This window comes from Micrasema longulum, unplaced genomic scaffold (assembly GCF_059751315.1).
Source record: "Micrasema longulum isolate JH-2025_06_02 unplaced genomic scaffold, ASM5975131v1 h1tg001870l, whole genome shotgun sequence".
In the NCBI taxonomy this organism is placed as follows: Eukaryota; Metazoa; Arthropoda; class Insecta; order Trichoptera; family Brachycentridae; genus Micrasema; species Micrasema longulum.
In genome coordinates this window covers 288,953-302,647 of record NW_028279044.1, presented here as the reverse complement: position 1 = coordinate 302,647, position 13,695 = coordinate 288,953, and the positions used below count along the sequence as shown (strand labels likewise).

Genomic DNA, 13,695 nt, shown 5'->3' with positions numbered 1-13,695 from the left:
AAATTGCCCACCAAAATTGATACATTTGGGTAAATTATAAGAACGCTAATATGAATTATTCTTAAATACTCATGATTCGCACTCAGGGTACATTAATCCAATAATATACTCGTTATAGAACTAAAAAGTGAGGGTAAAGTAAAAAAAAATCGGTGGGCTTTAAGATTTTATTTAGATAATTATCATGGCTTATGCCTTGACAGCGTACACTCTGGGTTTGTTTTTGTAGTTGTGTCGGATTTCTTTTCTCGTCTTTAATCCGGACTCACGTTTTGAAAGAGCCCTACGGATGGCGCGAGTCTTCTTGGGCCTCAAGTCTAAAGGCTTATACTTCTTGTTCTTGTAAAAGCTTCGGAGGTTCTTCTTTTGCTTTTGATGCATCACGATGAACACTCGTGCGATGGCTTTCCTCACAACGCGTCTGAAATTGAAATACACATTGCATTTATTGTTTTCAGAAACGAAAGATTCTAGATTTTCTATTGATGGTTAAAGAACCGTTTGAAATTTAGTCATTGAACCTACTATGTTATAATTTATGGTAAAAATAATTTGTTTATGCAAGGTTCTATAAGAGAGAAAAGTCACATTCTATTGTACATAAAAATATTTCATTTTACACAAGAATTATAAAAACATCCTTAATTAAAATCACTAAGTGGCATGAAAAAATATTATTTTGATCAAAATTTGTTGTTTTTTTTCTTAATTATTTATTCATGTACAAAAACAAATACAATTTATCAAGTCCTAATGAACTGCATGACGGCAGTTCATTAGAGGGAAAACACTTATGAGAAGGAATATAGAAGTCTAGGCATTTACAGGGCTTAAAATCTGTCTTTGGCTGGTATAAGGGGCCCGCTTCACATTCACCATTCTATCTGTGTTTAATCATTGACATTTCCTCAGCTCTACCATTTGTTTAACAGGGCTGAAAGTGGAAGGATATCCAGCCTGTCAACAAACATTGTTGACGATGACTTTAAACATATACTATTTGTTAAATTGTTCACCTCATGTACCAGTGGTCAGTGCGTTTGACTACCATACAAGAGGTCGACTTTGAAAACATTTAGTATTTTTAAGAACATCGGTATTAAATGTTCATTTACGAGGGATTCTCAAATTTACACTTAACATGATAAAATTTTGAATCAAAAAAAGTTTTAAATTAAGTATTTGGGAAAAACATATTGCAAGAGAATAGTAAGATAGATAATATGGTCACTTTCAAGAGACGTCTACAGGGTAAAATAAATTTAAGTGTGTGTTCTTCTTTGATCTGATCATCAAATATTGAAGGATTGACAGTAGATCGATAATAAACTGAAACGTGAAAAACAATGTACAGAGAGCATGCCTTAATATGAAGTTGACAGTTCCAACAAATTAATTTAAGTCGACATATAGAGCGGGCGACATTTAAATTAATAGACGAAATACTTACATTTTTGACAGCTTGGAAGCTGCCCCTCCAGTAACCTTCGAAACCCGAAGGTTTGTGAGTTCCGTTTTTAACTCATCGAGTTGCTTAGTTAGATCCTTTTTGTCCTTGGTCCTAAGTTCCGAACACTTGACTTTACCCTAAAAATAAGTTGAAAAACAAACACGTTAAAAACAAAATGATATCATCGAATAACACAAGTAACAGACATAAACTGAACAAAATATTAAGACATGACGTATGAAGGATATGTTTTATGTGTAATTTGAACGTAAAATAATTTAAATTTGCAAGGATTATTGCTAAAATTACAGATTTTTTTAATTCCCGTCACCCACGTACCATGTTGAAAGCCGAAAAGAAACTCCATAGAGAAATTCAGATTTGCATAAGTTTATTTTCTTTTTAAAACCATAGAAAACTATTTCATCATGTCCATGTAAACGTTCATAAACGTTCGATCAGGGGTGGTTTTCTGAATCTTCTCTATCCCCTAGACCATAGGCTCTAGAGAGTTATATATATATAGTTGGATAATTTATATAGCGCAATTTTTGTGAAAATCACCTCAAGGGCGCTGTACAATTAATAAATATCCCAGGACGTCTTGCAGCTACAGAGCGCATGGATGGTTGGGATTCTAGTTCCTCGTTTTTAATTAAAATCAATTAAAAATTATAACAGATAGGAGCTAGATTACAGGATGTCTTGCAGCTACAGAGCGCATAGACTGTTAGAAATTTAGCCCCCATTTACATTTTTAAAAATTGACAAATAAATTTTGGGTATTAATGATATTTAAAATATGAATAGTAAAACGGAGTAAGATAACAACACATCACTTAGCGCAAAGACGATTGGAATTCTTGACCCCATTTACAAAATTTTGGTATTTTTAAAGTTGATATATGAAAGCTAGATAACCAATCATCGTGCAGCTAAAAAGCGTATGGACAAGTGGAATTCCAGCAAAGTTAAAATAATATCAATTAATTTATAAAAAATAAAGCATAGTAGTAACTTGGTCAAGTGTTCATGCCAAGAAGTAAGCAATAAAAAACTAAATAAATCAAACACTGTTTCAACTCCATAGTAAACAAAGGGAGATAAATGTCCGAAGTAGGTATATACTGTCGCCATGTGGCCCGCTGGCTGCTAGATAATTTCTGGAAACGCACGTGTAACTAGTAATAGTTCTACATTATATCTGTGTAGTACTATTATGCCTTTTGTTCCAACGGCTTGGTGTCCATTTTGGTCCGTATTATTTCGTTTTATGAGACGCAACATTCCTGTTCAATTAACTTTTTACATGAATATTACACAAACGCTTGTATGAGCGGTTTGATTTATCATTTTGTATGTTATTAGAAGGCAGATATTTGAAATATTATGTATTTATCAATAAATGTAAGTTCGTTTTTAGTAGCACTGTTGTAATTTATTAATTATGGGTGTAGTGTTCTAAATAGAAAATTTTTGGTACTTTCGCATCAAAAGCTGATGCATTCTTAAACGGCTTTAAAGGATTCATGTAAAATTTTATGATTTTAAGGTAACAGATGCACTATTTTTTGTAAGTTTCCATTGTTCACTATTTGTCACATATTTTGTTAAGAATAAAGTATAAAACAATGCAATTAAATAAATAGTATTCTTTTTTCCACTGTTTGTTTAAACATGACTACACTACTACACACTAACGACTTATAAACATTAACTCATTGTTTTCTAACATATAACAACTCATTTTCAAATTTATTATAAGATTATAAGCTACGGTTGGAGAGGAACTGTATTTCACGCCCAGCCCGTACGATGGCTAAGCGTGAGCGTGAAGTTATCGGTTTTGTGATATAAAATAATTCAAAATTAAAAAAGTTATTTATAAACATTAAAAAAAAACAGTTAATCTTAAAAAAAATGTCTAAACATTTGAAATAAAAATAAACTAACCATATCGTACTCGGTGATATTAAAAATGATAATTTTATATTTTTATGTAAAACTGTAAATAAACTTCCTTGCACTATTTATTTCTCCGCAATAAAACGATTAAGTAAAGTATTTTAGCATATATTTAAGTTTCTTATCCTCCATAGTTATGTTTAAACTAATTTTGTAAAGTCGTAAGAAAATTTAAAGTCTTGGAGATATTGCGGAAATAATGAAAATGATCATTGATCTTTTTGTAAAACAGATATTTGAAAAAAACTGGGTATACAATTAATAATATTTATCCTGCATTGAGGATTTCACTTCTAATTGTGTGTAAAATAATATAATAATTTATTTCTTATATTTTTTTTGCTTAAGGTGGAGACGCACATATTTCGACTACATGAAATTTCTCGATTTGGTCATCTAGCGGCAAAAAGTATAAGCTTTCAGAATTAACCCAAAAATAAAACCATTTTATTGTCTTTCTAGTTTGGTTGTGGTTTCAAAGATGTCTGTGAAAGTCACCATAGATTAGTCTAGACGAAGTACTATGTAAAAATAAAACGCCGCAACTCAAGGCAATTTTTTAATTTTTTTTAAATGACTGAGAAAAATATTTTTGAATTTTTTTCTCGAATAAACTGAACACTAGATAATTGCCACCTTTTCTGATAGTTCATCGAATGTTTTCCAAGTTTAAACATAAGAAAAAAGCATCTAAGACATGTTTGTGTTTTATAAATATACGGAAAAACATTGATTAAGTTACATATGTATTTGTTCTCCTACGAAATGGTAGTCTTACTTCATGTTTCTTTCTTGTTTTACATACGTGTTCACATTGATTAGAAAAAACCTTTTGAGTCAACTCTTTTGAGGTATAACCATTAATCATTTTATCAACAAAAAACATTACATTAAAATATATTAGTTGACGTACTGTCATAATTTTTCCTTTTTTCAGGATCAACTTTATTCTAGTATATTTATTTTTTCTCAAAATTAATCTCATAGCTGCAGAACAGTAAGTTTATTTATTTCCCCTTCAGTTGCCAAAAACAAAATACTACTAGAATAATTTATATGAGGCACAATAATGGAGTTATAAATCATCCTGCACAATTGTCACCGGTGGCAGCACGTCGCGGCTCAAGAATTTAAATTATTTGAAAAATGTGCTTGCGTTTTTACTCCGTAATATATGTATTTATTTTGATATAAGCAAATTTTATAAAAATAATGCAAACAGAGACAGAGACAAGCACGTTGCTGATGTTAAAAAAAAATTTTTTTTTTCTTTTTTGTTTGAAATATTAATTCAACTAAATATACATTAAATAACTATCAGCAACACATCACGTGTTTTTTTTATTTTATTAAAAGAAGAAATTTTTCAATTCACCTTTTTTTCAAATTGGTTGTTTGTAACACAAAACAAAAACGTGGTTTGAGATTTTCGACTTTAATATAATTCTTTCAGAAACCTGCTCTGTTTCAATTTTTGTTTTTTTTCATATTCCTCTACTACACCATTTACCAACATACAATACTTGTTTTCCGAAAATCTTCTATAAAATAAATGCGAGGAACGCCCTTAAGTACTTTCAAATTCCGAAACATAATAAAAATATATTTCTGCGGGTAACATTCAAATGTCAATTAGTCATAGATTTATAAAATTTCATTACGAGATCCAATCTGAGCGAAATGTCATAGACGGGGCCTAGAAGAAACAATAATTCTTGAAACGATCGTTGTTGGCAAAAATATTTTACATTTTCTAAATATTAGTTGCTTATGAGTTTCGTAATTTAAAAGCAGAAGACATGGAGCACTATGACGTTATGATCAATCAACCGGTGGTGATCGACAATGTAATATAAAAAATATTTATATATTTTAAATAAGTACTCCCAACAAATGACACTCCTCAATTCTCGAACAATGTTTATAATGCTCCTATAAGTATTTATTTGCAATAATGTTTTAACAGTTTGAGTTAAATGATAATTTAATTTATATAATTGCCTTATGGCATATTCTCCCGCAATTCGTTTCCGTCATCCCATCAGGAGGTTACCTTTAACAGGTTTTTCACGAAATGTCTTTAAAATTGTGTTTTTTTAAAAAAAAAACACTGCCGCTCAGAATTCTTTTGTTGAGTGTAATCAAACATATAAATTCTTGTTACAAGGCGTTTTTTACCAGGCCAGTTTTAAAAACATGGTTTCAAGAAAAACGCTTTTAAAGTTTGAATCAATAGAAATATTCAATTTGCCTTTAATCTGTAATGCCAGCACATACATTTCGCCTTTCAAATTAACATTGTCTTCTTCCTTCCTGGATGACTTCAAAGATTGACGAGAAGCTTTTGCAGCATCAATTGGCGATTGCTCGGATTGTTAGCGGAAACTGGGTCGAAAGGGCACCCGGCAGCGGAATGAAAAGGATCGATGCGCACAGCCTCAAATACTTATGAAAACAACCCCTTCAGAATTTTTAAAACTTAATGTTTCTTGTCTTCGATACACCAAGGATCTTTTAAGCAAAAAAAACTGTTTTAAAACCAGGAATATAATATTTACATACCAATATCACCGTCAGTTTTTACAGTATAGTACCTTCCATTTGAATAGAATAACTTGCTAACAAAATGTATTATTTTTACAATGATTTATTGCGAAGTGAAGTCAACTCAATCACTAATGTAATCTTTGGTCTTTGCTTTATCTTAAAAGGTTATTTCTTAAATAATTTTTCTATTAACTTTTTAGGGTTCTGGAGTTATAAAAGCTGGCTTCGCGGGAGATCAAATACCAAAATGCAGATTTCCAAATTAGTGAGTTATTTTTTTTTTATACATACTTTCTAAATTAGCCCTGAAAGAAAAATCATATGTTGTCATTGCTTTATAACTTAATATTAGATCTACAACTTTGCTTCCACCATTTTCCTGTAGATGGCTTTAGCGGTGAGTAGTGGTAGAAATAAACAGATCATACGCGTCATGCAATAAGCTTGGGCATCTGTCAACATAACCCCATAGAAACATTAGTTGATTTGTGTCTTCATCATAAAGTTATTCTTGATTGAAAATGACAGTTTACGAGCCAAATTCTTGTAATTTATGGGAGGTTTTAATTTTCTGGGCTGAGATTTATTGAATGCTCTCAAATACTTATGGTAAGGCCGTTATTAGTGAAAAAATGTGTCGTGAGTGGTTTTAACGCTTCAAGAATGTTGATTTTCACGGTGAAGACAGCCATAGTGGTGGAAGAGAGAAAGCTTTTGAAGATGCAGAATTGGAGGCATTACTTGATGAAAACTCATGTCAAAGTCAATAAAAATTGGCACAATCATTGGGAGTGACTCAACAAACAATATCGAAATGCGTCAAAACGATGGAAATGATTCAGAAGCAAGGAAATTAGGTATCTTACTCATTGAAACTGAGAGATGTTGAACGGCGTTTGCTTATGAATAGTTGCTTGAAAGGCGAAGATGAAAGAGATTTCTACATCGCATTGTGACTGGGGATGAAAAATGGGTCTGTTACGATAACCCCAAGAAAAAATCATGGGGATTTCCTGGTCATGCTTTCACGTCGACAGTCAAACCGAATATTTACGACTCTAAGTGTATCGGACATCGCTGCTCGTATGGCAAAAAAGACGGAATGTGGCGGCAAGTGCCGATCGTTTAAAACATCATCAAACCTAGCGGCCCTTGTTGGGGCTCATAGACGGAGGCAGTTTCTACACGAGAAAAAATGTTCGACTGAGCGCTGAGAAATCCTTAGACCTCGATGGCAGCTGAAGCTTCGCGAATCGTCGCTAGGGTTACACGCGGCGTTTTAACCAGAGCGGCTGGCACCGGTGTTTTTCCATATGTTAGTTTTCTTGCTTATTTCGGCTAGTAGTCTCGACTTTGTAATCTAATAAGCTGCCCCTTTAATAAAGACGGTTAATTATGTCACTTGCGGGGGCAGACGTTAGAATATCGAGACTCAAGCCATAAATATGTATAGGATTATGAGGTACTAGGCCTCACTGAATCTCACTAAAACGTGTGTCCCCTTTTAATCGGTATGTAGGATCTTTTCCCGTGTTATTTATGTATTAATTGGGACACGGGGATGATGCCTACATACTTCATTTTTATGTAAAATATATACCGAGGGTGTTATATGACCTTAAAAGTACTGATGTAAAATTAAAATATAAAAATGTCCAGCCAATGAGAGAGCGTCCTACGCGTTAATCCAGGGCAGCCCGACCCCCTCTCGCTCTCTCCTGCGGCTTAGGAATGCTATCCCGCACCCTGTCCGACAGCGACACTGTGCAAATAATTTAATAAAACCTATGTGTTTTTTATGAATAAAGTTGTGTATAAATCAAGACTAAGCGTGTTTTATTGGAATTATGCCCTCTCCGCCTTCGACTCCGCCGCCTGCCCTTCTTGGAGGATATCACCGCCGACTCAGCCAGAGAAGCCTATCTCATCCGAGATAGCCGGACTACAGCAGCTACAAAGCCACCCTTATCTACAGTTCAACTATACACACGGTGAGGTGTCGTGTATACTAAGGTCATGCTCTGTATTTGATGGGACCAGCTCGGCGTAGTGTATTATGAGCTGTTAAAACCGAGTGAAACAATCTATCAGACTATCATTATCGAACGTGATGAATGGGTTTGAGCCGAACATTGAAAGACAAACTGCCGCAATACATAAAAAAAAACACAATAAAGTTGATTTTGCAGCATGACAATTCTTGACCCCATGTTGCAAAAGTGGTTGCGTTGCTCCCTCTGACTATTACACAGCCTGGCCGACCAGCACTTCCGGTCTTATGAAGAAGTAATAAAATGGATCAAGTCGTGCATCACTTCTAATAATGACCAGTTTTTTCAACGCGGGATTCGTATACTGCCCCAAATATGGGAGAAATTAGTGTCCAGCGATGGACAATACTTTGAATCATAAATGTATAACCAGTTTTTTACAATAAGGCCTCAAATTTCGGACAAAAAATGGCAGAAGCAAAGTTGCACACCTAATAGGTAATATAGTGAGACCGTTTATTAATATTATTATGGATAACTTATAACGTATATATTTTAGTTTAAATATAGCCATAGTGGAATTTTTGTAATTCCATCTTATAAACACATGTGTATTTTTAAAAAATATGTATCTCCTTTATGTTTTTTTTTTGGCTCTTGAGGGATTTCTATTATGTAAAAAAAAGTTTGCTCATTTTGTGTGTCAGTTATTTTCACTCATTCCATTCTGAGATGCAATTATCAATGTTTTATTAACCCTTTACAAGACACATATTTCGTGTTGATTTGCGTCTTGAGAACCTAATAAAATATGTTATTTTTTAGATAATTTACCTATTGCATTTGAAGAAGCTGAGTGGAAATCTGATCTACCAGTGTACGTTATTCGGGTTCGATTCCTGGGAAGGTGGACATGAAATATTAATTTTAAAGATGATTTTACACTGCAATATTTCATTGCCCGTTGACTGGTGCCTGAAGTGTAAGACTGATCACCTTAACTTTATGTAACAGATGATCAATATATGCTGCATTTGGTGTACCAATTCAATGCCCTATGCACCACAGAGACATGATGATCATGTAAATAACTAACTATTAGAACATGGTTATAAAGTTGTGGTAGGGTGGGGTTCGAATCTCGGACCTCTGATCTATGAGTCCGTGACACTGTCCACGGGATTTTATAACCCATTTCCACTCTCGTTACCAATTTGCAGTAAATCCTCAAAATTTTAGACAGTATATATAATTTAATAATAAATACTGTCCGAAATATAAAATTAATATATTTTTGTCATATTAGAATAAAAACATGGATGGAATAAAAACATTTATTTATTCTATCTTGAAGAAATTATCAATCCTTTATCGTCTATTAATCATTTTACTCAGTTATAATTTAGTAATATATTTTTATTTCTCTCGGTGAGTAAAAATATTTTTTGCCCAAAGCATCGGACGACCTAAACATGTCCGTGTAATGGCTGGTGCTTTAGAAGGTGATGTGTTTGTGGGACCAAGAGCTGAAGAACACAGAGGACTTTTGGCCTTGCGATACCCCATGGAACATGGTATTGTTACTGACTGGAATGATATGGAAAGGATATGGAACTATATTTATAGTAAAGTAAGTTTTTCTTTTAGTTTTATTGTACTTATCTGTATTATAGATACATTTTTATTCATCAATATAATATTATAGACACACAGATTAAAGACATATCACACATCTGATAAAATAGAGTCATTATTAAAAATAAAAAACGGATTTTTAGTAAGTATACAGAATACATTATAAAAAAACCTTCATGTGCCAAAAATGTACATAATTTTAGCTTCATGATTTACCTGCTTAATACTTATTAGAGCGCCGCCATTCCCAACAGTGTCATATTTAACAATTTTTTTAAAACAATCGAGATAAATGCTATGGAATTTTTTAAGACAAATCTAAATATTTATGACACATTGGGATTGCTTTAAAATGTGAAAAGAATAACAAAAAAATAAACTGTTTTTAAGGTAACGTGTTTTTTTAGTTTTTTAGGATCTGGAAATTCTGCTCTTTTGAGTTAAGACTGTTTTATCAGATGTGCGATATGTACATTACTATGCCCCTAAAGTAGCCATCACCAAGACACAATATGTAGTTAATGTTATTAACTGACTGATAATCTTCACAGATTGTAATAACTAGCTGTTATAGTAACTGTTATACATACTTAACTTATAGTATTCCAATAATATATTTCTTTCAAATAATATAGATGTCTGATTTTTTTTTTAAATGAACAGAATATATCTGGATGAAAAACACAGATACTTAGTAATATGTATATGTAATTTGAATCAAACTAAACACTCTTTTTTTTTTACAAAAATAATAGATCAATTTGCGCAGTTATTAGCGATTTTGCTATTTACAATATTTTGTGATAATAATCCTTCTTTTTATACAGGATCAGTTATCCATGTTCTCTGAAGAACATCCTGTGCTATTGACAGAGGCTCCATTAAATCCGAGAAGGAATAGGGAAAAGTCTGCGGAAATATTTTTTGAGACTTTCAACGTACCTGCACTGTTCGTGTCAATGCAAGCTGTACTTAGCTTGTAAGTAATTAGAAAATTCTTAATCTGGTAATGATTCAATGATTAGTACATAGAGCATAACTTACAAATTGGACTAGATTTGACTATGTTAAGTTATGTCCGTTTCTTATGTAATTGTTTTTTAAATATAATATTTTATTAGAACAAAAAAATACACAGTGATAGGATATATTATTAAAAGTTTATATACTCCAGGTATGCTACTGGTCGCACTACGGGAGTCGTTCTGGATTCTGGGGATGGTGTAACTCACGCAGTACCTATATATGAAGGGTTTGCCATGCCACATTCCATTATGAGGGTTGATATAGCTGGACGAGATGTTACCAGATACCTCCGGTAAGTTATTTTTGCTTTCAAAGCTTATCTCAATGCTAGTGTTCTTAAGCATTCTCTGGTTTCATGTTTTAGATAAAAGACAAATTGTAATAATCTTAGGTTGAAATTTATTTGTGACCTTTATTTACGTACATTGTAGGGGGTCATAACCTATAAAAATGAATTTATTTTTTATGTTTTATTTTGTGCAAAATAATCTAATTAAATACATAATTAAATATACCCAAAATGTATAATTTTTTAATGATTTATTTTAGGTTATTATTACGTAAAGAAGGTGTTCAATTGAGGACATCAGCGGAGCTAGAAGTTGTCAGAGCAATTAAAGAAAAAGTTTGCTATTTAGCCGCTAGTCCAATGAAAGAAGAAGCGTTGGATGCCGAACGCTTACAGTATACATTACCCGATGGAAATGTTTTAGAGGTAAAATTCCTATAATAATATTATATTAATAATTATTATTATTATACGTTATAGGCAGGCAGCCTTTGCTGATGCTCCAATATCTTGTGAAAAAAAATATCTTAAAGGTCAATTAACATCTTTGTACTACACACTCTGTTTTAATTGGATATGGGTTCACACTACTAATCTCTTTCCATTTTGAATTATAGTTATAGAAAAAAAAATTACCACTACAAAACACATAAAAGCTCCTATAAAAAAATTACTGTTTGCAAAATGCTACATCTTGCCTTCTTTTTTCCTTTGAAATCCTCAAACCTGAAGATTTAAAAAAATAATATACATACATACATTGTTTAATGTTCCTTTATGTTAGATCGGTCCAGCAAGATTCCGTGCACCTGAAGTTCTTTTCCGACCAGACTTGCTGGGGGAAGAGTGTGAAGGTAAATAGTGAATAAATTATTACATAAGTTTCAAAAAACAATGTTTTTCTAGATACAGTAGTATAATTTTTTTATAGGTATTCACGACGTTCTTATGTTTGCTATTCAAAAATCTGATATGGATCTCAGGAAAGTTCTGCACCAGAATATAGTCTTGTCTGGGGGATCCACTCTATTCCGTGGCTTCGGTGATCGCCTGCTAACTGAAATTAAACGACTCGCACCAAAGGACATGAAAATAAGAGTAAGAAATAATTAAAATTTAATTGAATAGATGTGTTTTTTCTAAAATCATTAATGCTTTACTTTTTTATTGTAATAATTATAATTCAATTTACATGTTATTTGGCTGTATCGGAACGGGTAAGATTCTCGATAATTTACCTTTAGTTCGATGTTGAGGATGCAATTTTTATTTTGGTTTTTGATTTTAGTATTTACTTATTAATTAATATTTTGATTTTAGATCTCTGCACCTCAAGAGCGTCTTTATTCAACATGGATAGGTGGCTCTATTTTGGCTTCGCTCGATGCCTTTAGGAAAATGTGGGTTTCCAAGAAAGAGTATGATGAAGAAGGTCAACGCGCTGTTCATCGGAAAACTTTTTAATGTAATTTACTTGCTGGCTTAAGTGTACAATGGACTCAATCCAATATCAATGTTTCATATTAATTGAACGCTTTATAATGTTATATTTATTACAGATATGCAATTTAATTATTTTTAAATTTAGCTTAGAATAAAAAACTCATTTTTATAATATAAAATATATACACGAAGAAAAGAAAAATTGAAATTCATTTTAATGCACACTGTTCGGAAAGGTAAAACTATATAGGAAACGATAAACAATTATGTAATTGCTTTTTAATAAACCTACTATGCACATAACATTCTCAACTAATATTATCTATAATTGGTATTATAATCGCTGAATTAAAGCCCTTTTATACCAGTAGTTTCTGCATAAAGAAGTATTTAATGCAATTAAATATTTTTAGGTTGCAAGACGTGGTTTCTAGTGTAAAAAAATATTGGGAAATTTACTAGCATTTATGTACTTCTGTATTAAATCATTTTTGTAGGAAAATAAATCCCCTGCTGTATATTTGTGTATTAAATTTTTCCATAAATCAGTATTTTGTCAAAAATGATACATAAATATATGTTGTACAATATAATGTGTATACTAATCTAATAAAAAATAATGAGGCAGCTCACATACTCAATTTTTGAAGCAAACTGAAAAAAATATGTCAAAATAAATTTACATGCATTTGTATTTATATAGAATTTAAAATAAAAGGTTGTTTTAGAAAGACATAAATATGTAAAGTGCATAACTAGCTAAGTGAAAATTTATACAGAAGCATGCTATCTGATTTTGTATAATGGTATTTATTTTATAGCATAAACCAACTTTATACGATTTAGTGTTTTATTCAAATAAATAATACCTTAAAATATGAAAAAATACCCTTTAAATAATGGGTACATAAGGTTCTACATTGGCATATCAATAAAAATAAGTTCAGTGTTTTTCTTTAAAAAAATATTTGTTCTCAGACTATTAAACTAAGCCTAAAAAAATTCTCTAAATTCTTATGTATCGTATTATCAGCGTTATGATATTTGAAAGTTTTGTATTTCTGAAATTACTCCACGTGTGATGTCTCAAGTTCTCTTCTGCTTCTTCTCGGTCAGTTCTGCCGATTGGTCTGCTGACATACTGTAAACTGGAAATCTTTTGCAACTCTCTTATCATTGGTTGATTCATTGATGTTGTTCAAAGTAGTTCGTTTTTAGTAAAATAATTTATATATTTTTTTCATACATTTTATTTATACGCCCTACGGGCTTTTACATTTATTAGTAATACATTCAAAAAACTATGCCGTACAATTAAATGCTGACCGCGCAAAAAAATAAATCATTTT

General features: G+C 31.8%; 2 protein-coding genes across 2 annotated transcripts; one reads left to right on the top strand and one right to left on the bottom strand.

Moving 5' to 3' along the window:
* Positions 1 to 153: 153 nt before the first annotated feature.
* Positions 154 to 1,817, bottom strand: RpL35 (Ribosomal protein L35). The gene is made up of 3 exons (XM_088238343.1): positions 1,790 to 1,817; positions 1,451 to 1,587; positions 154 to 421 (listed from the first exon to the last, which is right to left on the bottom strand). Exons 1-3 carry the CDS (start codon positions 1,790 to 1,792, stop codon positions 190 to 192), a joined length of 372 nt encoding a protein of 123 aa, XP_088094469.1. The 5' UTR covers positions 1,793 to 1,817; the 3' UTR covers positions 154 to 189.
* A 3,236-nt stretch (positions 1,818 to 5,053) lies between these two features.
* Arp1 (Actin-related protein 1) lies at positions 5,054 to 13,187 on the top strand. The gene is made up of 9 exons (XM_088238345.1): positions 5,054 to 5,262; positions 6,163 to 6,227; positions 9,409 to 9,583; positions 10,416 to 10,567; positions 10,763 to 10,906; positions 11,164 to 11,329; positions 11,688 to 11,757; positions 11,835 to 12,001; positions 12,224 to 13,187. The coding sequence occupies exons 1-9, from the start codon at positions 5,215 to 5,217 to the stop codon at positions 12,365 to 12,367; spliced, it is 1,131 nt and encodes a 376-aa protein (XP_088094471.1). The 5' UTR covers positions 5,054 to 5,214; the 3' UTR covers positions 12,368 to 13,187.
* Positions 13,188 to 13,695: the final 508 nt, after the last annotated feature.